General features: G+C 36.0%; 1 protein-coding gene across 2 annotated transcripts in view; it reads right to left on the reverse strand.

Annotated features, from left to right (window-relative positions):
* The window catches only part of CFAP69 (cilia and flagella associated protein 69), a 72,985-nt gene that overhangs the window by 17,515 nt on the left and 34,074 nt on the right, over positions 1-21,396 (reverse strand). For both annotated transcript variants that reach the window (XM_045828024.1, XM_045828023.1), the window contains exons 9-15: positions 20,459-20,582; positions 17,814-17,862; positions 17,595-17,716; positions 15,116-15,332; positions 12,661-12,825; positions 8,026-8,144; positions 5,506-5,624 (exon numbers count right to left, since the gene is read on the reverse strand). In XM_045828024.1, the coding sequence (XP_045683980.1) occupies positions 5,506-5,624; positions 8,026-8,144; positions 12,661-12,825; positions 15,116-15,332; positions 17,595-17,716; positions 17,814-17,862; positions 20,459-20,582 (915 nt within the window). The remainder of the gene's footprint in view (positions 1-5,505; positions 5,625-8,025; positions 8,145-12,660; positions 12,826-15,115; positions 15,333-17,594; positions 17,717-17,813; positions 17,863-20,458; positions 20,583-21,396) is intronic.

Below are 21,396 nucleotides of genomic sequence, written 5' to 3' on the forward strand. Positions count from 1 at the left end.
CAAATGACAGCTTTGCTGGATAGAGTAATCTTAGATGTAGGTCTTTGCCTTTCATGACTCTGAATACTTTTTTCCAGCCCCTTCTTGCCTGCAAGGTTTCTTTTGAGAAATCAGCTGAGAGCCTCATGGAAACTCCTTTGTAGGTAACTCTCATTTTGTCTTGCTGCTTTTAAAATTCTCTTCTTATCTTTCATCTTGGGTAACTTAATTATGATGTGTTTTGATGTGCTCCTCCTTGGGGTCCAATGTCTTTGGGACTCTCTGAGCTTCTTGGACTTCCTGGAAGTCTATTTCCTTCCAAGATTGGGGAAGTTCTCCTTCATATTTCTTCAAATAAGTTTTCAATTTCTTGCTCTTCCTCTTCTCCTTCTGGCACCACTATGATTCAGATGTTGGAACATTTAATGTTATCCCAGAGGTTCCAAAGCCTCTTCTCATTTTTGTGAATTCTTGTTTCTTCATTCTGTTCCAGTTGAATGTTTATTTCTTCCTTCTGCTCCAAACCATTGATTTGAGTCCTGGTTTCCCTCCCTTCACTGTTGGTTCCCTGTACATTTTGCTTTATTTCACTTTGCACAGCCTTCACTTTTTCCTCTATTTTGTGACCATACTCAACCATTTCTGTGAGCATCCTGATTACCAGTGTTTTGAACTCTGCATCTGATAGGTTAGCTATCTCTTCATTGCTTAGTTCTTTCTTTTGTCATTGTTCTATTTTTGGAGATTTGATGTGTTCTTTCATTTGGGCTGTATTTTTTTTTGTCTAGGCTCCTGTTATGTAGTAAGGGGTGGAGCCTTAGGTATTCACCAGGGAGAGGCAACTCACATTGCTGTGTTGTGGTACTTTATGTGGGAGAGGGGTCTGAGAGGGAACAATGCTGCTTGCTCCGTTCCTGGCCAGCTATCAGTCACTTTCCCCTGCCAGCCAAAAGCAAATTGGGCCTTTCTGGTGCTGATTCCCAGGTGGGTGGGCTTTTATGCATTCTAGGACCTTGTGGGTCTCTCCAATGAACTCTCCTGTGAGGCTGGGAGCTTCTCCCGCCACCCCAACTCCCACAGATTTTCACAGCCAGAGGTTTTGAGGCTTTAGTTTCCTGTGCTGAAATCCTGGGTTGTGTGGTTTGTCTCACTCCCCAGTTGTTCCTTCTGGTTTATCCTCACAGGAATGTGAGACCACCCATTCCTCCAGCTACCGCCTTGCCACATGCCCTCTCTGCCCTGGCTGCCTGTCTCTGCCCCTCCTACCAGTCTGAATGAATGTTTCTTCTTTAATTCCTTGGTTGTTGGACTTCCACACAGTTTGATTTTCTGATTATTTTTTGTTTTTAAATTTGTTGTTCTTCTTTTAGTCATGTAAGAAGACAAAGTGTATCTACCTACACCTCCATCTTGGCCCAAAAAAGTACATCTTATCAGAACCCTCAAAAGAAGGAATAAAATATCTTAATGGACATGTTAGTATATTACATATTAAAGAAATGAAAACTATGTGTCAGAACCTTCCTGAAAAGTACATTCTAGTGACACATGACTTAATTGGTGAATTCCACTAATTATTTAAGAAATATATAACAACAACCTTATACAAATACTTTCTATAGAATATAAAAGATGAGGTGGTAACACCCAATACAATATACAGATGATATATTATATAATTATACACTTAAACCTATATTATTAATAACCAATGTGACCCCAATAAATTCAATTAAAAAGGAATGACAAAGAATACTTCCGCCCTGGCTGCTGTGGATCAGTGGACTGAGTGCCAGCCTGTGAACCAAAGGGTCATTGGTTGGATTCCCAGTCAGGGCACAGGCCTGGGTTTCAAGCCAGGTCCCCAGTAGGGGGTGTGTGAGAGGCAACTACACATTGATGTTTCTCTCCCTCTTTCTCCTTCCCTCCCCCTCTCTAAAAAGAAGTAAAATCTTTTTAAAAACCTATAAAAGAAAGAATACTTCCTAACTTTATTATGTCAATGTTAACTACACTGTAGAACTTACCTCAGTTTAAGTTCCTGAGAAGAAGAAAAAGAGACTCCTGCTATCACCAATTAAAACACTGAACTTATTTATTACTTCTACCTTATCTCTTATCCAAAGGATTTGAGATTGTGTTATAATCAAAGACACAAATAAATCCATAATCTATTAATTTTTATCTTAGTATAATTGTGATGGACTAAACAAGAAAACATTAAGACATTTTCTGTAGTAACATCTGAATCCCAATATATTGGTAGATAGTAAAGGTAGTACTTATTAATATTCATCTCTGAATCCTTTACTATGCTTAATACAGTGCTTTGGTCAATAAACATTTGCCCCTGAAACTTAAGATCAGGTTTTCATGTTATCATTGTATCTCTCTTCACTATAGTAAAAAAAACTAGATAGCTGATTAGCCCCATTGCCTATGTGTATTTGGATGAAAGCTGAGTAGTTCTAATGGTTTTTTGCTGGAGCCTGTAGAGTGTTCTATATATAAGATCATGTCATCTGCAAACTGGTATTTATTTCCCCTTTCTGATTTGGATACTTTTTATTCTAGAGTTTATAGTATATATTGAATAGAAGTGGTGAGAGTGGGCATTCTTGCCTTGTTAGCTATCTTAAGAGGAAAAGCTTTCAGCTTTTTACCAATGAATGTGATGTTAGTTGTGAGCTTTTTATATATGGCCTTGATTTGTTGAGGTAAGTTCCTTCTCTACCTAATTTAGTTGAGTTTTTATCATGAAAGCATGCTGAATTTTGTCAAATGTATTTTCTGCATCTATTGAGAATTATATGTAATTTTTCTTTCTGTTAATATGGTGTGTCACACTGATTGCTTTGCATGTACTGAATCATTCTTGCATCCCAGGGATAAATCCCAATCGGTCATGGTGTGTGATCCTTTTAATGTGATATTGGATTCAGTTTGCTAATATATTTTAGAGGATTTTTGTATTTGGATTCATCAGGGAAACTGGTCTATAATTTTTTCTTAGTGTCTTTGTCTGACTTTAGTATCATGGTGATACTGTGAATTTGGAAGTGTTTTCTATGTTCTGGAAGAGTTTTAGAAGGATTGATATTAATTATTAATACCAATAATTATATAATTAAATATATTTGGTAAAATTTACCTGTGAAGTTACCTGTTCCTGGGCATTTTTGTTGAGAAATTTTGACTGCTGATTCAGTCTTCTTACTATTATTGATCTGTCCAGCATTTTTGGTTCTTTTTGACTTAGTCTTGGTAGGTTGTATGTTTCTAGGAATTTATCCATTTCTTCTATGTTGTCTAATTTGTTGGCATATATTTATTTATAATAGTACTTTATAATTTTCTGTGGTGTTTGTTGTAATGTCTTCTCTTTCATTTATTATTTTGTTTGTCCTCTGCCTTTTTTCCCCTAATCTAGGTAAAGGTTTGTAGATTTTGTTATCTTTCCAAAAAACCAACTTAGTCCTCTTGACTTTTTTCTACTATCTATTTCATTTACCTGCTATAATCTTTATTACTTCCTTTCTTCTGCTAACTAACGTTTCTTTTGTACTTTGCTTTCTAGTTCCATATGGTATAAAGTTAGGGTGTTCAAATATTTGTTCTTTCAATATATGCATTTATCACTGCAAACTTTCTTGTTAGTACTGCTTTTGCTGTATTAGATAAGTTTTGGTGTGTTGTCTTTCCATTTTAGTTTATCTTGAGAAATTTCCTAATTTCCCTTTTGCTCCCTTTGTTTTTATCTTCAACCCAATGGTTATTTGAAGACTTTAATGTTGAATTTTGATTCATTTGTGAGTTTTCCTGATTTTCTTTTGTAATTGATTCCTAGTTTTATTCAATTGTAGCTAGTTTTATTCCATTGTAGCTAGAAGAAATATGGGGAATGATTTCTGCCTTCTAAAATTTGTTAAGGCCTATTTTGTGACCTGGCATGTAGCATACCATAGAGAATATTGCATGCATGCTTGTTAAAACAAAGTAAAACAAAACAAACAACTCTGAGTCTCCCTTCACACTATGCTGTCAATAACTCACTCTTGGCCACCAAACATGTGGGTTGTTTCCCACACCAACCAAATCGTGGGTGTCCCATAATCAATTTGATTCTGACACTTTCTACGTGGAATTAGCATCAGAGCCCACAGGTGAAGGGCTCAGTCTTGTAAGACTACTTGCCTCCCTGGCCCCACCTTGGATTCCAGGCCAGGCTGCCACCCATGCTTCTGAACAGCCAGCTATATATTAGATGTTCCACACCTCCTCGAAATGGAAAATTTATTAGAGAGGCTCACAACGCTAAGGAAAACTGTACTCACTAGGTTACTGTTCTGTTATAAAAGCATACAACCTGGAAACAGACAGTTGGAAGAGATGCACACCACAAGGTATGGGAGAAGCTCCATACCGTCTACAGAAACCGTATGTTCAACAAGCTGGAAGTTCCTTCAATCTTGTAGTTTAGGATTTTTATGGATGCTTCATTAAGTAGGCATAATTGATTAAATCATTGGCCACAGGTGACTAAACTCATTCACCAGCTTCTCTCCCTCCCTGGATGCTGAGGGTGGGGGTGAAATTTCCAACTCTCTAATCAATTATATGGTTGGTGGTTCTGTCAACCAGTGCCCTATTCAGTTGCTGTCTAGGGGCTTTCCAAAAAAATCTTATTAACATGAACTCATATATGGTTGAAAAGGACTTGTTATGAATAACAAAATATTTATTATTCTGGAGCTATTACAGAAACTGAGAAAGACCAAATGTTGTAACAATTGATGCTCGCATTGTTTTCACTGACTTGGAAATTACAAGTGTTTCAGGAACTTGGTACTAGGAATTGACCAAATCTACATACCTTGTTATAAATCACAATACCACAACACTTGAAAAGAATATGTATTCTGCTGCAATTAGGTAGAATATTCTGTATATATCTATTAGGTTCATTTGATCTATAGTCTCATTGGTGTTTTTACAATGTGCTACAGCGTGGCTTTCATGAATACCACCTAAATAGAACTAAAGAAATATATTAGGTGTTAATGGTATATAAAACTCAATTAATTTTCTCCAAGACAAATTTTGTAAATTAATATTAAGCAATATTTTTTACCCTTAAAAATGCCACAAAGTTTGGAAAACAATATTGGTTAGGAAATACCTCATCAATTGGTTGAGGTATTTTCTTCACTCAGTGAAGAAAAGATAAATGAGGAATTCAACAACCTTCAAGTATAAGAATAACACTGCATATGTAATAGATGCTAATGTTTTCCCAGACTAGGCCAAAATGGAATGTGTTCAAATCACAAAAACAAGAATTTAAGTTTAGATACAAGAATTTTATACTTGAGTGACAGGCAATATTACTTTCCAAAGGATATTGTTAAGTGTCACTTCTGGACTATTGAAAAAAATGGCACCGAGAGAAGAAAATTGGCATACATAGCGCTCGAGGTAATCTTCTTGTATTGTGATTCCATCTAACTTGGGTACAGTAATACTCACCAAATGCTGTCCAATGTACTGAAAAGAAGCACACTATAGCCTACTCCGCTCTGAAACTTCTTTGGGTCTGTTTTCATTACATGAAGAATTATATCCACTCCTTCAGTTCCAAAAATTTCCTAAAAGATTTAAAATTATTTCTTGAAATAAATAAACAAACCCTTCCTTTACCATTTTATTCTGCCCCCTAAAACTTTTCTAATCAGATAAATACACATTGCTAGGAAAATAGTATTTTTATTTTTATTTATTTTTTCCATCAATAAAACAATTTATTTAGGGAGGCAACAAACTGAAGAGAGAAGCAAAGATCCAAGCCCATGCAAGCCTGAAACAAGAGCCAGAGGGCTCTGTGGCTCCTGTTGGCTCTCCTGCCCTTGCTTTGGTTTCTTTGAAACCTGGTTGTTTTCTCTACCTTTGGTTCTGTGAGATGCTTTTCCAGTAATCTCTCCCCCACCATCTTCTTTTTTTATAAGCTACCCAAACAAACCTTGAAAGTATTTCCTCAATTTGGAACTTTTTTTAATTAAAAAAATTCATTTTTTTTATTGTTGTTCAAGTATAGTTTTCTGCCTTTTCTACCCACCCCTCCCCACCACCCCCAACCCTTCCCACCTCCCTCCCCTGTTTCCATTCCTCCTTGTTATTGTCCATGTGTCCTTTATAATTGTTCCTGCAAACCCTTCCCCTTTCCCCCTACAGTCCCCTTCCCCTTTCCCCTCTGATCACTGTCAGCCTGTCCTCAATTCCAGTGTCTTTGGTTATGTTTTGCTTGCTTGTCCGATTTGTTGATTAGGTTCCTGTTAAAGGTGAGATCATATGGTATTTGTCTTGCTCTGCCTGGCTTAGGAAAACAGTATTTTTAATACAGATTTTTGTTTCTGAATTTGTACTCACTTGTTATCAGGAATTTAAGACAAACTATTGTAAAACGAATCATTTTAAGAGAGGGAATCAATCAATAGCCCAGTTAATGTTCCTTTATATGTCTTTTCCCTTTTTCTCTTTTTGAAAAATAAGCCATAAGATGTGTCCCATAATTTTCTTTCACAGTATAATGAAGGTAGTCAATCGTCATGTCAGATGAATACTAGATAGCAATAATTTAAGAGAAAATTCTATCACAGATTTTCTAATGCTCCCAAAAGAGAAATTAATATATAAATGGTCATTAAAACTTTAATAATTTTTAAAAATATTTTATTTATTTATTTTTAGAGAGAGGGGAAGGGAGGGAGAAAGAGAGGGAGAGAAACATCAACGTGTGGTTGCCTTTCACACGCCCCCTACTGGGGACCTGGTGGGCAACCCAAGCATGTGACCTGACTTCGAACTGAACCAGCATCTCTTTGGTTCACAGGCCAGCAACTCAATCCACTGCGCCACACCAGACAGGGCAAAATGTTAATAATTTATATGAAGTTATTATTAGTTAATATTTGTCCCTTACCAATTACCTTTCTCATTGCCTTATTGTTCAGTTCTAGTTCCCAATAAGCAAGACTGAGTATTTTCCCAGAAGAGCACAGGCACAGAGTGGTGGAATGTAAGGAGTTGTATCAAAGCTTGGAGCTAAGGATTCATTTGTTGTTCCTGGTACCTCTCTCTAAAGTCCTGTTATTGAAATCTTCATAACTTTTTATTTTTATCTTTCTAATTCTGTCTCTTGCTATATAAGTTATCAATTTCTAAGACTCAGAATTTGCTATGGAGTTAAAAAAAATCAAAGGAAATCAGTTCTTTTTCTAACTTATAGTTTTAGGTATGAACCTGATTCAAGCCCAAAACAGCATTTATAATGGTACAACTACTAAGGAAAACTGTTTGCCAGTTTCTTAAAAACCTACACCTATTTTACGACCCATCTATTTATACTACTAGTAATTTACCCAAAAAAGACATGAAAGCATTATGTCCACAAAAAGACTAGTACAATAATGTTCCTTGATGCTTTATACGTAATAGTCCCAAAGAAAAATAAGTGTTTACAAATAAGGGAATGAAGAAACAAATTTTGGCATATTCATATAATGAAATACTATTTAGGCAATAAAAAGGAATGAGCTACTGATACATGCAACAACATGGATATATTTCAGACACATAATGGCCAGATGACAGGAACCAGATATAAAGGAGTTAATACTATGATTCCATTAATATAAAGTTAAAAAAATAGGTAAAACTAATTTACGGAGATAGAATTCAGAATAGTGGTTTCCTTGAGGCAAGTGGAATGATTAAGGGGGCATGAATGAATTTCATAGGGAGATGACAATACTCTACTTTTTAATGATGGCATTGGTTGAATGAGTGTATAAATTTGTCAAAACCTACTGAACTATATACTTAACATCTATACATTTTACTGTATATGATTATACCCTATACAAAAGAATATTAAATTAAATCTTCCCAAGATTAAAGAACATCAACATCTATGGACACTTACTGAGAAAAAGTTTATAGTTAGGTGACTGGGAGATGTAAACAAAACTTTTGATTCATGGGCATACATACCTTCCTAGAAATATTATTTTCACAAAGACCCGACAAGATAAGTAATATATCAGATTGAATTTCCAAAATAATGGCCTCTTCCTTGTCATTAAACTTGCTTATTGTATTTTTAAAGATTCCTGGTATGAAAAAATTTAAAGAATATAAAGTTATTGGACACTATATTTTTATTTTGATCAATTAATGTTTTAAAATTCTTTCTTATAAAATTTAAGCTAGAGAAACGATTTCAAAAGGGGCTACTTTTCATTGAATATTTGCTTAGAAGATGTAGACAGAAGATGCTAAATAGATTCATTGAGTTCTCAACAAATCAGCGGTCCCATCTATATAGTTCTAGTACAGAATTAATGGAGTATCATTAAGATGTCCTAACAACCTGAAACTTTGCTCAGCAAATAGAACCACTTAAAATATGCAGTATCACGAGGCAGAAGTGGGAGCCTTTGCAAATATATGACCCAAATGCCTGATCACAGCTTGCCTCATCTTTTTCTCATGGTTAACAGGGTCAGTTTTAAGCAAAGGTGGGAGAGCTCCATAAGCATGTTTTGTATTCTTTTTACTTCTTGCTTCATCCTCTCCTTATGTCTATGCAAAGGTATCTTCAACAACTTCAAATAGCAGTTTTTCCATGTCCTTTAAAATCTCGCCTTTGGCCTTGGCCAGGTGGCTTGGTTGGAGTGTTGTCCTGTAAACCGAAGGGTCGTGGGTTCAATTCCGGTCAGAGCACATACTTAGCTTGCTGCTCATCCTGGGGTCAGGGTACGTAAGACGGGGAAACTGATTGATGTTTCCCTCACATAAATGTTTCTCTCCCTACCTCTCTCTTTAAAATCAGTAAGTATGTCTTTGGGTGAGGATAGGGGAAAAAAATCTCTCCTTTGCTTCTAATCAGAATTTTAAAAGACCTGAAAATAGCCATTTACACTGACAGAATGACATCCACAATAAAATTCTGTGTCAGAAAGGATTTTTCTTTTAAGCTCTAAATGAGGACCAAGAGTCATTTTCCCTCTGTTAAAGGGGTCACTGGCAGATGGTGTGGAGCTATGCTCCAAAGTAGAAGGACCGTGGAAATCACAGCCTGTCTCCACAGTTGGCCCGGAAGGGGCGCTTCTTGGTTCTGTGAGGATGAATTATGGGGGGCAGGGGGGTCAGCCTGTAGGGAGGCTAGTAGAGCCGCTGGAGGCCCAGGGCAGGGGCAGGCCATGGACAGAGGGGTCTGTGTGCCTTTATCAGGAGCATCTTCCAGAAATCCAGGCTGGCTGCCCATAGGTCTGCTTCTGCTTTCTGGGTTATCTCCTCCTCCTCCCTACCTTGTGAAAGTGACATGCAGACATGTCACTTTCATTGTCTGTACCACATGTTATGTTCATATTGAATTGTTTTCTTCATATTTCAGTATCTTTTAATTCCCTGTCTTTATCCTCTGTTCTCTTCTAAATAGTCTGATAGATTTCTAGATTCCTTTTCTTAAAACGGCATTATATATATAACTTCCCTGATCCAAGCCACTAGTGGCTCCCCATGTCTAAAGAGGGTGGAGTTTAAACTCTGTTATCTGCCACTCAAGCTTTCTAGCTTGGCCCTGACTAGACACACTTACCTTCATAAAACTCTGACTGCACTTAAGCTGGTTCTAAACACACTATCAGGCATATTTTAGCCTCATGTCTCTGCTCATACTATCCCTTTGCTTGAAAGACCATCTCTCCTTCTCTCTCTCTTTCTTAAGTAGCCTTACACCCCAACTCAATAAAGGATCCTGTTAAGATTGCCCAGACCTTGAAAGTGTTGAAGAGATTAAGAAGTACAAATTGGTAGTTAAAAAATTGCCATGGGAATGTGAAGTACAGTATAGGGAACGTAGCCAATCATATTGTAGTAACTATGTATGGGGCCAGGTGGGTACTAGAAGTATCAGAGGGGGACACTTTGTGAAGTATATGATTGTCGTCGAGACAATATGATATACACCTGAAACCAATACAAAGTAATATTGAAACTAGACAATTTTTTATAAAAAGATGACCACACAAATCAAGATTAAGCAATACAAAATTTTTATAGCAATTTGACAAAAAAAGTTGAAAATTTCTGTGTATCAAAGGATACAATCAACAGACTGAAAAGGCAACTTAATGGATTGGGAGAAAATATTAGCAAATCATATATATGATACAGGGTTAATACCCAGAACATATAAAGAATTCCTAAAATTCAACAACAAAAAAATAAGCAACCAATTTAAAAACTGGCAAAGTACTTACTGATAACTAGACATTTCTCCAAGAAGATATACAAATGACAAGAATCTCATGCAAAGATGTTCAACACAACTAATCATTAGGAAAATGCAAATCAAAACCACAGCAAGATTCCACCTTATTATATCCATTAGGATGGCTACTATAAAAGAAAACAAGCATTGGAAAGGATGTGGCAAAACTGGAAAACTTGTGCACTGTTGGTGGGAATGTATAATGATGCAGCCACTGTAGAAAAAGTATGGTGATTCTACCCTGGCTGGCGTAGCTCAGTGGATTGAGCGTGGGCTGCGAACCAAAGCATCGCAGGTTCAAGTCCCAGTCAGGGCACATGCCTGGGTTGCAGACCACGGACCCCAGCAACCGCACACTGATGTTTCTCTCTCTCTTTCTCCCTCCCCTCTCTAAAAATAAATAAATATAAAATCTTTTAAAAAAAGAAGAAAAAAAGAAAGAAAAACTATGGTGATTCTTTTAAAAAATTAAAAATAGAATTTCCATATGATCTAGTAAGTCTACTTCTGGGTATAATCCAAAATAACTGAAACCAGGGTTTCAAAGAAATATTTTTATACCTATGTTCATAGCAGCCTTATTCACAATAGCCAAAAGGTGGAAATAACCTAAGTCTCCATTGATGGGTGAATGGATAAACTAAATGTAGTGTACACATACAATGGAATATTATCCATTCTTTAAAAGTGAGTATTTTCTGAGAGTCCCAGTGAGGGGAGCTGAGAAAAACTCAACTGGCCTAAGGAGGACGGAGGAAGGGGCCCATAAACCAAGAAAAGCAGGTGGCCTCTAAAAGCTAGGAATGGCAAGGAAACAGATTCCCCCCTCAGAGCCTCCAGATGTATATCTAACCCATTAAGTAATAATTCCCTAATTCCCCCTCCCCTCAGTCCCTGATGGATAGCTTCTGGCAAGTTTATTAACTTTCTTATCTATAAAATAAGTACCTGCACCAAGAATTATCAGGAGAATTAAATGAGATTATGTATCTAAAGCACCTTGAACAGTTTCCTGTCTATAATAAGCCCTTCGTAAATGTTAATTAGATTAAAATAATTGCTTAGCCTTGAAAACTACCCAAGCCCTTTAGTTTCTATGGCATTTATCCTATGACTCAATGGTCTTATTAATGGTGCCTGGTAATACGTGCTATCTTTGTATGACAGACATCTTCCTTTTGTCCTCATTAAGGCAGGTCCCCAGGGTCCTGCTCTGAATTTGTAATCCCAGTGTCTGCACAGAAGGTGTATAAACATCCACACTCACAACACAGTTACTGTTTGTTAAGCACTTTATCACTAAGGAGGCCTCTGTTAGATTCAGGAAGAGAAGGTCCCTGCCTCTAACAACCCACACATGATAAAGATCAGCTTTTTTTCATGTTAAGGGGAAAAGGTCCTAAGAAAAGAACCCTTGTTGCCTGTTTCCCCATTTCCCTATCCCCTCCTACCCAGAGAAGATTAAGAGTTGTTCGTGGACACAGGGAAAACTGCATTTCCTGTGCTCCCTCCAGTTAGGTCGGGCTCTTATACTGACTTCTGTACAATGGGATGTGCACGGATGTGAGAAAGTCTACGTTCAGGTTTGGTCATCCTAAGCAAACTCACCATAAAGTGAATGTTTCTCCCTAGCCCCCTTTTCAACATCCTTATTTTGCTTACCTGTATTTTTATGAGAGAGCACCACTCTACTAAGGATGGAAGAGTAGGCACTTTAACAGGAGAGTTTTTGAGAAGGCATTTTAATTGACTGACATCAAGCAAATTTTATCACTTTCTCATAAGGCAATCAGTGAATATGAATAGGACTAAAATAGCTCTTACTTTTCTAAGTGAGGACAGGTTAGGGCTGGCAGGCTACTTGTTTTTTCATTTAACAAAAGGTCAAAACCTTTTAAAAAGGGATTCTGAATTTTATACTGAGCTCACATGTATATATTTTGGGGATACTGCAACTCAGCATAATTAATTCTAAGTTAAAAATCAAGGGTATCCTGATATTTCATATCAGAAAAGAATCTCCTGTGTACATTTCTGTCTATACCAGTGTCCCAGTGTCCCGGTTTGTCAGATGTACTGGAAAAGGTAATGCCGTCCTCTTTAAATCGAATCCGACAGGCTGGGCCAGAAAGTGATAATCTTATTACTACAAGAATGAAACAGCCACCCACTTAAAAAAGAAAAGTAGAGATAATCCTAAATGATATGGTATCTGAATTGAGAAAACAAATGTTTAAAAAGCAGGGGTTTCTCAGCTATAAAAACAAAATCAATTTGTAGAAAAACATTTTAAACAAAACCTAATTTGTAAATATTCTACTTTCACCAGGACTAAACATGTTCAATTTTACCTATCAGTTGCTGAATTGCTCCCTGTTCACAAAGATCCTGGTTTACAGTCTCTTCCTCAAGGTAGACCATAGCTCTCAGGAGTCTTAGAGTGTACCGCAGGTGGGCAAACTTGTTGCCACGGCCGCCTGTACCGTGAAAACTGTTTCCATGACTAAAGAAGGAATCTGTGCAGAAATAGTAATAATTTACTTTAATCAAGAAATTTAAAACATAAAACATTTCAAATAAACTAAATATATCAGACACAGAAATATTTGCTTTAACACTTTTTCAAATGTATCATATTGCATGGATCTTTTATAACTTCCACCAATTTATGTTTTAAAAAATTTATTCAAATTGTCAAAAGTAGATTGACAATCTACCTCATTCATTTTAACTGCCTTCTGTACTCATTTTATACATAAATCACAGCTTTTCCATTCACTAGTACAGACTGCTACAATGAACATTCTGGTGCACATCCTCTTAGTCCCACTGAGCAGTTTTGTTACGTGACACAAGAATCACAGAGGGTACAGCACTGAATTTTAATAAAGTTGCCAAATTGTTGCCCAAAGTGGTTATATGGATATAATGTATAAGACTAGTAGAGCCTTCCCAATCTGTTAAATGTGAAATGGTAGTTCATTGTAATATTAATTTGCATTTCTCTGATTAACAATGGGGTTGAATGTCTTTTCCCATTTTTGAAAATTCGAGATTTTTCTCTGATACTTGGCAGTCTTGATTCTTTATTTTCTTCTCTGTTGAGTTATTTTCTTTCAATATGTATTTCTTTTTGAACCTTGATTCTAAGCCTTTATCAGACACAGGGGTAGTAAATGACTCCTCTTAATTTGTAGATTGTTATTTTATTCTGATTTTGTCATAAAGATATTTTGAAATTTTACAGTAGTTAACTGCATCAATCTTCTCCTGTGTAGTTGAAGCTGTTCTAGTTTTTTAGAGTCTTCTTGTACCCTGTTATTATAAAGTTATTTTCCCATCATCTTTTTTCTAAAATTTCTACAGTTTAACTCTTCATATCAAGAGCTTTAACTATTTTGTAATTGATTTTTTTAACAAGGAGAAAGAATCTGCTTTTTATTTTTTTGCGTGGAGGGCCAACTGCCTCAGCACCATCTCTCATTGATCAGCAATATCATCTCTGATGAAACCAGCCTCCCACGCATTCTGTCCCATTGGTCTGTTCCTGGCCTACGACGACACAGCTTTCATTACTGTGGTTTTATGTCAGGTCTTGATAAACAGCAGGGCCAGCCCGCTTTTCTTCTCTACAATATGCGTTTTTTAAAAGTTTCTTTTAGAAGTATCTTTACATTTCAAGCCTTTTAAAAAGTTTGAAATGATCTTCTGAGTACTGTATGTTAGTTGAAAGTGTGGGTTCTGGAGCCAGACTGTCTGCATTAGATCTTGGCTCTGCCACTTACCATGTAGCTGGGAACAAATTATTTAACTTCTCGTACTGATTTACAATCATCTGATAAACAGGAATAATCAGAGTACCTGTAAGTCCTAGATTTTTGTGAAGATTAAATGAATAATACTTGTTAGGTGCTTAGGGCCCATCACATAGAATACACTCAGTAACTGTTAGCTGTCAGTCTTCTCTTGTTAGGCAGCATTTCCTCTTTGCCTTATATTCTTTTGTAACATAAATAATGTTATAATGATATAGTCTTCTGTAATCATAAATATCAAGAATAGACGGAAGAATTATTTTCTTTAACAAGACTAAACTTAGTATTGCAGCATATTAGAAACTAGAGAAAAAAAAGCTGTAATATCTTTACTTCCTCATGGATGAAATGAGTGATATTACTGATCTAAAGAAAATGTGCCATATAAAATTATTTCTAGAGCAAAGTTACTACCAGAAAAGAATGTAGTATCCTTATAGATTGTTTTCAAGAAGAATGGTTATCTTATTTCCTTTCTAAGAATTATGGGAATTGGAATAAAACAGGCAGCAAATGAAGGCTCTACTAATGTGGTAGACCTCATGTGCAACCGTTAACTTTGGACTAGAGATCTGGGTTTCAAGCTACATGAAAGTAGAGATTTTATTTATTTTGAACATAAACGTATCTTTAGCAGCTAAAACAGTATCTGGTACTTAGCAGGCATCAGTAAATATTTGTTGAATGAACATTTAACATATTGCAGGGCTTAGTATTGTATAATTGTTGGATAGGACTGATAATATAAAACTTTAAGTCAGATTTTATGTCAGATTTTTCTTTTACTGAGAGTTGTACATCAACTATAGTTATGACTTTCACTAATGCCTGGTTTTAAATGAAATCTCAGATTGTTTTTTTCTTAAAAAATCAAAAAATTATATTTTTATTTCTCTTTGCCATAATTTTATAACTTTTCCTATGCATATATTGAGAATTCAGTTGAAATATGCAGATTAAACTTTGACAGGACTCTCTGGAGGACACTCACCTTCACTCTCACACCATTCCAGAAATGCCAGGATTCGGGCATTGCCCTGGCATGACATGTACTCTTCTATCAATAATGGAGCCACTGACGACAAAGTGGCAATGGCATGCAGTTGCAATTCTTCACTCTGTGCTGCAGACCATTCAGTTATTTTGTGTTTCTCGGGCTTTTTCACATAGGTAAACAAGGCCAAAACCACTCTGCCATCGATTAGTAGCTATGAGAAAGGGGCAAAAAGTACTTTGTCAGAAACATAAATAAAACAGTTTTATTTAATCTAAAAAAATTAAATTTTTTTATTTTGATTTTTTATTCATAATAATTTCAAAGTATTTCCTTCCTAAAGATCTCAACCTACGTTAACTACCCAAAAAGCAAAAAATAAAAAAACCCTGCAAAAACTCAATAATAACAATAGTCAGCTGGTATCCTTTTACTGGGATGTGTACTCTCTAGCTGACAATAATATTATAAAATATGAATTTTTTGTCTAATATGGTTTAGTTCTTCCTTACAATAGAACCACAGGAATAGAAAATTTGAGACAAATAAACTGCTGGCATTTTTTTCTTCCCTCCCTCTTTTTATAAAGGAAACATTTTACAGACTCAACTGAATACTATAAAAATCCATTTTGTTTGAAGTAATAACTATGGCTAATCTTTAAGCACACAAAATATAACTATACAAATATTCTGTCCATCCAATGAATGCCAGTCAGATCATAAGCCATGTTTAATTACATGCCTAGAATATCAGTCATATTGAATCTGTGACTTCAATAAAAATAAAACAAAAATGCAGAACTATTTATGAAAATTAAGTTAATATATAGCTGATTCTCACTGATACATATCTGTGGTGCACAAGACAGCAGCACGCCATGTGCTATATTCTATTCAATTTTCTTTTCATTTGGCATTATTTTATACAGACTTTCACAATAATTTCTATGAATTTTCCTAAATTTTCTACTAGTCCACACAGAAAGAATACAAGATTTAGAACTGAGAAGATAGGAATAAGGATAACAAGTAGTTCTAGCATTACTATAAGTATTAAGTGGATAATGTTTTTGAAATACTCTGTGAATTGCAGATAACAGGACACATATTCATTATTACTACTATTACTGGGTCACCAGTATAAGACATAAAAAAAAAATATCAGTTGATTCCACTGCACGCACAGTGCTTTAAGAAGCTCACCACAGTCTTTGTACCTTTGACTTATAAATTGTAGTGTAAATTTTATTAATTGTCTTTATATCTACCGTTTTTATCATTATGTAATACTCCACTATAATAAGCCATGTTTTATCAAATATTTTCTATCCCGCATTTCAGAAAATATTCTTAGGTTGTACGGAGTGTATATACATTTGATATAACTAATAAAGTTATAACCATTTTTTCTTTTTCTGAGCATTTTTTAGTATATATATTTCTCAAAGTCGCAGTACCAAGACATTTCTGAACTCTTTTAATCCTCATAATAATTCCATAAGGTAGCTGTTCTATGCACTTGGAAGTGCAGATACGTGGAACTCAGAGAAACTAAACAACCTGTTCGAGATCACACAGCTGGAAAGTAACAGCACTGATGTGCATCTGACTGAAGCCTGAACCCCCGTGGTAAACTGCCTGTCTGTCATCATTAACAATATTGACAGGATTGATTCCCAGTTCTTTTTCATGGTAAACCCTGGAGCTTGAAAGAGTTTTAGGACTAAAATGAAATTTCACTTAACACAGAAAATAACTAAACGAATGTAATTGTTAGCAGTACGTTTTTTGTCACTTTACAGTTTATGAAGCCTTCATCTGTATCCCATGAATCCATCTGACAACAGCCTTGTGAGGAGGGCAGATGTATCACAGCCTTCCTTCCACAGGAGGAGGAACTGAGCCTCAGAACGCTGGGGTCATTTGGCCAAGGCCAATAGCTAGTAGGTTAACAAGACTGAAGTCAAGTTCAGTTCCAATGTTCTTCAAATTACATCATGCCGATATGTATAAAGTATTAAGATACATTTATGGGTAATTAAAAAAAAACATAAGGACATTAGGCTGGTGTAGAGAATAGGCAGCTCAGGAGGGTTTGAGACTGGGAGCGGAGGTCAGCTTTCCCCCAGCGACACAGCCCGGGCTACCACGGTCAGAGGCGGACTGCTGGGCTGACTGCGCCCACCTGGGTCTTCCTTCATCTGCGTTCTCTTACTGAGAAGATCTAAATACACAAATAAATCTCTAAGGTTCTCTTGCTTTTCTTTGGTTTCCGAGGTTTAAATTTGGGTACATTCACTATTTATATACAGATCAGCAAAGAAAATTTTAAAAAGGTGAAATTCCAGCCAATAACAGTTTGTTACTCTTTATGATAAAAACATATGGGCTGATGAAAGACGTGAAGCCATGACTTATAGAAGGTTATACTGCAAAGTGAGACCATTTAAATTTTTGTTTTGATCACTCTTTACCTGTAGAGTAGGTAAATCTTTACATAAGATCACAATTAGATTGAATAGTAATTTTTTCAACTCAAAATCTTCATAGGAATTAGAAAGCTTAAGACCTTTTACCAAAGGATTTTGACTTTTAACTGTGAGGAGAAAAAGAAAAAAAGAGTAAAATAAAAGCCAATATGACATATAAAACTCATCAAGCTAATTGTAAGTTGAAAGTGTTATGATTTTTACCTTCATTAAAGGTTGCAAATAGTATCAACTCCCTGGTAAAGCCACATTCCTAATGTAAATACATAAAACAAACAGAGGGATAAATTAATTAGGGGAAATTCAAGTTAGAGATGCCCATATTTACCTAGTATTTAAGTATCTTTACCCGATTCCCCTTGTCATTCATCTGAAATCATAAAGCACTAATAATAGGAAGGGATGAAAGCAAGAAAATAAAAGAATATAAACTTGTAATTTATTTAATATTAACTTACTTCTGTAGGTTCTAAGAAATATTTTAGAAATATATTATTGGAGACTATTTTATAAGAAGCTATTTAAAATTGATTGAGAACCCAAAATACATTAACATTACAAGTTACTTATGTCATTATTTATACCTTCAAGTGACACAAGAAGGAAAGAAAGTAGTTATTTTCAACAGCTTTTCTTCTTAACAACCCTGTTCCCCACTCCAAACCAAATCACTCTCATTTTGTCAAAAGGGTAGTCAAGAGATAACAGAACAGTTCCTACTTAACATGAAGAGACCTGAAGAAAGACCAAAATTGCAAACATTTTGCTGTGAGGGAACTCATTCCTGGCAGAGATGTCCTGATTGGATTTTGTATATTAGGTAGAACTTACAGGGGCAAACCCTGGACCTTTGAGCTTAGTGCTTTCTATACTCACTACTTACAGTAACGATGTTTCATTAAAATGTGAAGATGTTATTCCTTTGACTCACATTCAGGGAGTTCACCTGAATGTTTACAAGGATAGTAATGAGAACGTCCTGACCGACAGGGCTTCCAGAGAAACACACACACATTGTAGCCTTGATGAGGAAGCCATGTAAGACTATTTCCCCATCTCCTGGTATGAACCCTATAACTGTTCTCTTATGTTGGAACAACTCGATGCCCATTAACATGGGGTTGAGGCCTTCACTACCAAATTTCCTTTAAGTAAGACTTAGAAAGTAAGACTTTCTAAAAGTATGTGGCTGATATGTGAACACTGTTGGCAAAGGTCTCTACTCTAGCATGTCAATCATCCAATAACTTTTACATTATAAAATACGGGGAAGCTCAGCTTCAGATACAGCTGAGAAGCTTCTATGAGAAACCCTCCTGCAGGTAACAATTATAAATTCTGAACAAAATATAAAAACAACTTTCTGCTCAAACCAAGCAGATACTGGAGGGGAGTCAGGACGCTGAGGAAGGAAGTGGCTATGAATGAGTTTTCATTTAAAAACTAAATGTCTTTGAAGATAAGCCCAGGCACCTCAAGGGGATGCTGTGTCTAAGGGTAAACTTGTGTCTTAGCGGCTTGAAGAACCAGATGACAGAAGCAATCACAGGGTAACCACTGCTATGGGGAAGTGATGGGAGAAATCCCATACAGGAGAGAGCCAGAGGAAGGGAATTCCAAATTCTGTGGATAAAATCCCTCAGTCTCTGGCTGAGGCCTGAAACACGCAAGGGCGGGGTCTACTCAAGCGTCCCACATGAGACTGAAAGAAGTGAACTGAGATTTGAGCTGCCATTTACCACTGGGATGAATATAGTCAAACTGAATGCTTATTAGCTGAAAACAATGCTTTTTGGAGGACTATACCAGATGCTCATAATGAATGGAAAGACAGCAACTCTCAGCCAAGAAACTACAAAAAGGAACCAAAAGAAATTCTAAAACTGAAAAATGTAACATCTGAAATAAAAAAATGTATTGGATGGGATTAGCAGCAGAATGGAGGTGACCAAAAGAAAAAACTCAGTGAATTTAAATACACAGACCAATGTCAACTATCCAATCTTAAGAATAAAGAGAAAAATGATTGAAAAAAGTAAATGGAGCTTCACAAACCTGTGGGACAATATTCAAAAAAGGTGAATCATACATGTAATCAGGAGTTCTAAATGAGGAGATTGTGGTTGGAAACAATTGAAGAATAATGGCCAAAAATTCTTCAATTTTAGTGAAATACATAAATTTACATTTTCAGGAAGTTCTATGAACCTCAAGAAGGACAAATACAAAGAAAATTACATCTTGGCTTATCATAGTAAAACTGCTAAAAACCAAAGATAGAGTGAAAATCTTGAAAAACAGCCACAAAACAAAATGATACATTGTACATGGGAATAACAATTTGAAATAATGAATACTTCTTATCAGAAACAATGGAGGCCAAAAGACAGTGGAACAATGTTTTTAAAGTGCTGAACGAGAAAAACTTTAACCTAGAATTCTGTATTCTGAGAACATAGATTTCAAGAACTAAGGTGAATTAAAGATATTTTCAGATAAAAGAAACAGAAAGAATATGTTTGCCAGCAGCCAGCAGATCTGCATCACAAAAAATAGTACAGGAAGTTCTTTAGGTGAAGGTGAAATGATACCAGATAAAACTTCATATCATCAGGAAGGAAAGAAACACATCACAAATGGTAAATATGTGAATAAATGATAAAACACGAGGACCTCGAGTTTCCAAAGGCAACAGGAAGAAGAGCTGGCAGAGGGTGACGATGCTGGGGCCATCTCTACATTACAACATAACTTGGCATCACAGCAAAGTACATTCATATTATGACACAGTCAAGTGCTCCTTCCCCCCATGCCCACAATTTAAATTAGTACAATTTGTTCATACTTACTATCATTGGTGCTTCAGGATTTTGAGCTATAATTGTAGTGATCACTAATATATCGTTTCTGAGCTGACGATCGTAATGACTAAAACCTCTCATAAACAGATGTTTAAATGCTTCCTTTAAAGCCCTGGAAGATAAAATCATACTTTTAGAACCATATTCTATGGAAATACTTGTGTCTCTATCAATAAAATCTCCCTTTTACATTATTAATTTCAAAATATTACTAATCTTTTCTGTATTTTTAAATCTGCCTCTAATTCACTGTAGTGAGAATCCATCAATCCAATTTAGGCATAGTGGTCAAAGTGCTCTAAAATAAAGATTCAATCACATCATTTCCCTTTTTAAAGCTACTTAAAGGCTTTTCTTTGTTCTTAGCATAAAGCCCTACCTTCTTACCAAAGCTTATCAGGCTTTTCATGGTATATTGTCCCTAGTAACACTGTTAGCTGCTTCTCTCACTATTGTACCCTGTACTTTCTGTTCTCACCATATTGAATTTCTTTCAGTTTTTTGATTTTGCTAAATTCTATTTTCACTTCTCTTCCCCTATCTAGGATGCTCTTTGCATGCAGAACTCTTCTGTGTTGCCAATTCATACTTATCATTCAGATACCAGATTAGGGTTCATCAGGAGGCACTTACTAACTCTCCAGGTTCCCTGTCCAATGGGCATTTGTGGCTTTACTTCCTAGAATCGACTTGCCTTTCTTGTGACAACAGTACCCTTATGTTTATTTAGGCTTCACCCTTTCGTCGTCACTTTTGGTCTTATCAACTGCCTTCAGTAATTCACTCTGGAATGGGCATATGGCCAACTCTGAATGCTCAGGGCCAACAGGGACTCAGTTCAAAGAGTTTTCTTTGTGATTTCAGAAAGCAAGCTCTTTCTCCTTCTTGATATGGGGTTATGATGTTGTGAACCTAGCCTTCTTAGG

Source organism: Phyllostomus hastatus, unplaced genomic scaffold (genome assembly GCF_019186645.2).
Source record: "Phyllostomus hastatus isolate PE091 unplaced genomic scaffold, TTU_PhHast_1.1 phas_scaffold_78, whole genome shotgun sequence".
NCBI lineage: Eukaryota > Metazoa > Chordata > Mammalia > Chiroptera > Phyllostomidae > Phyllostomus > Phyllostomus hastatus.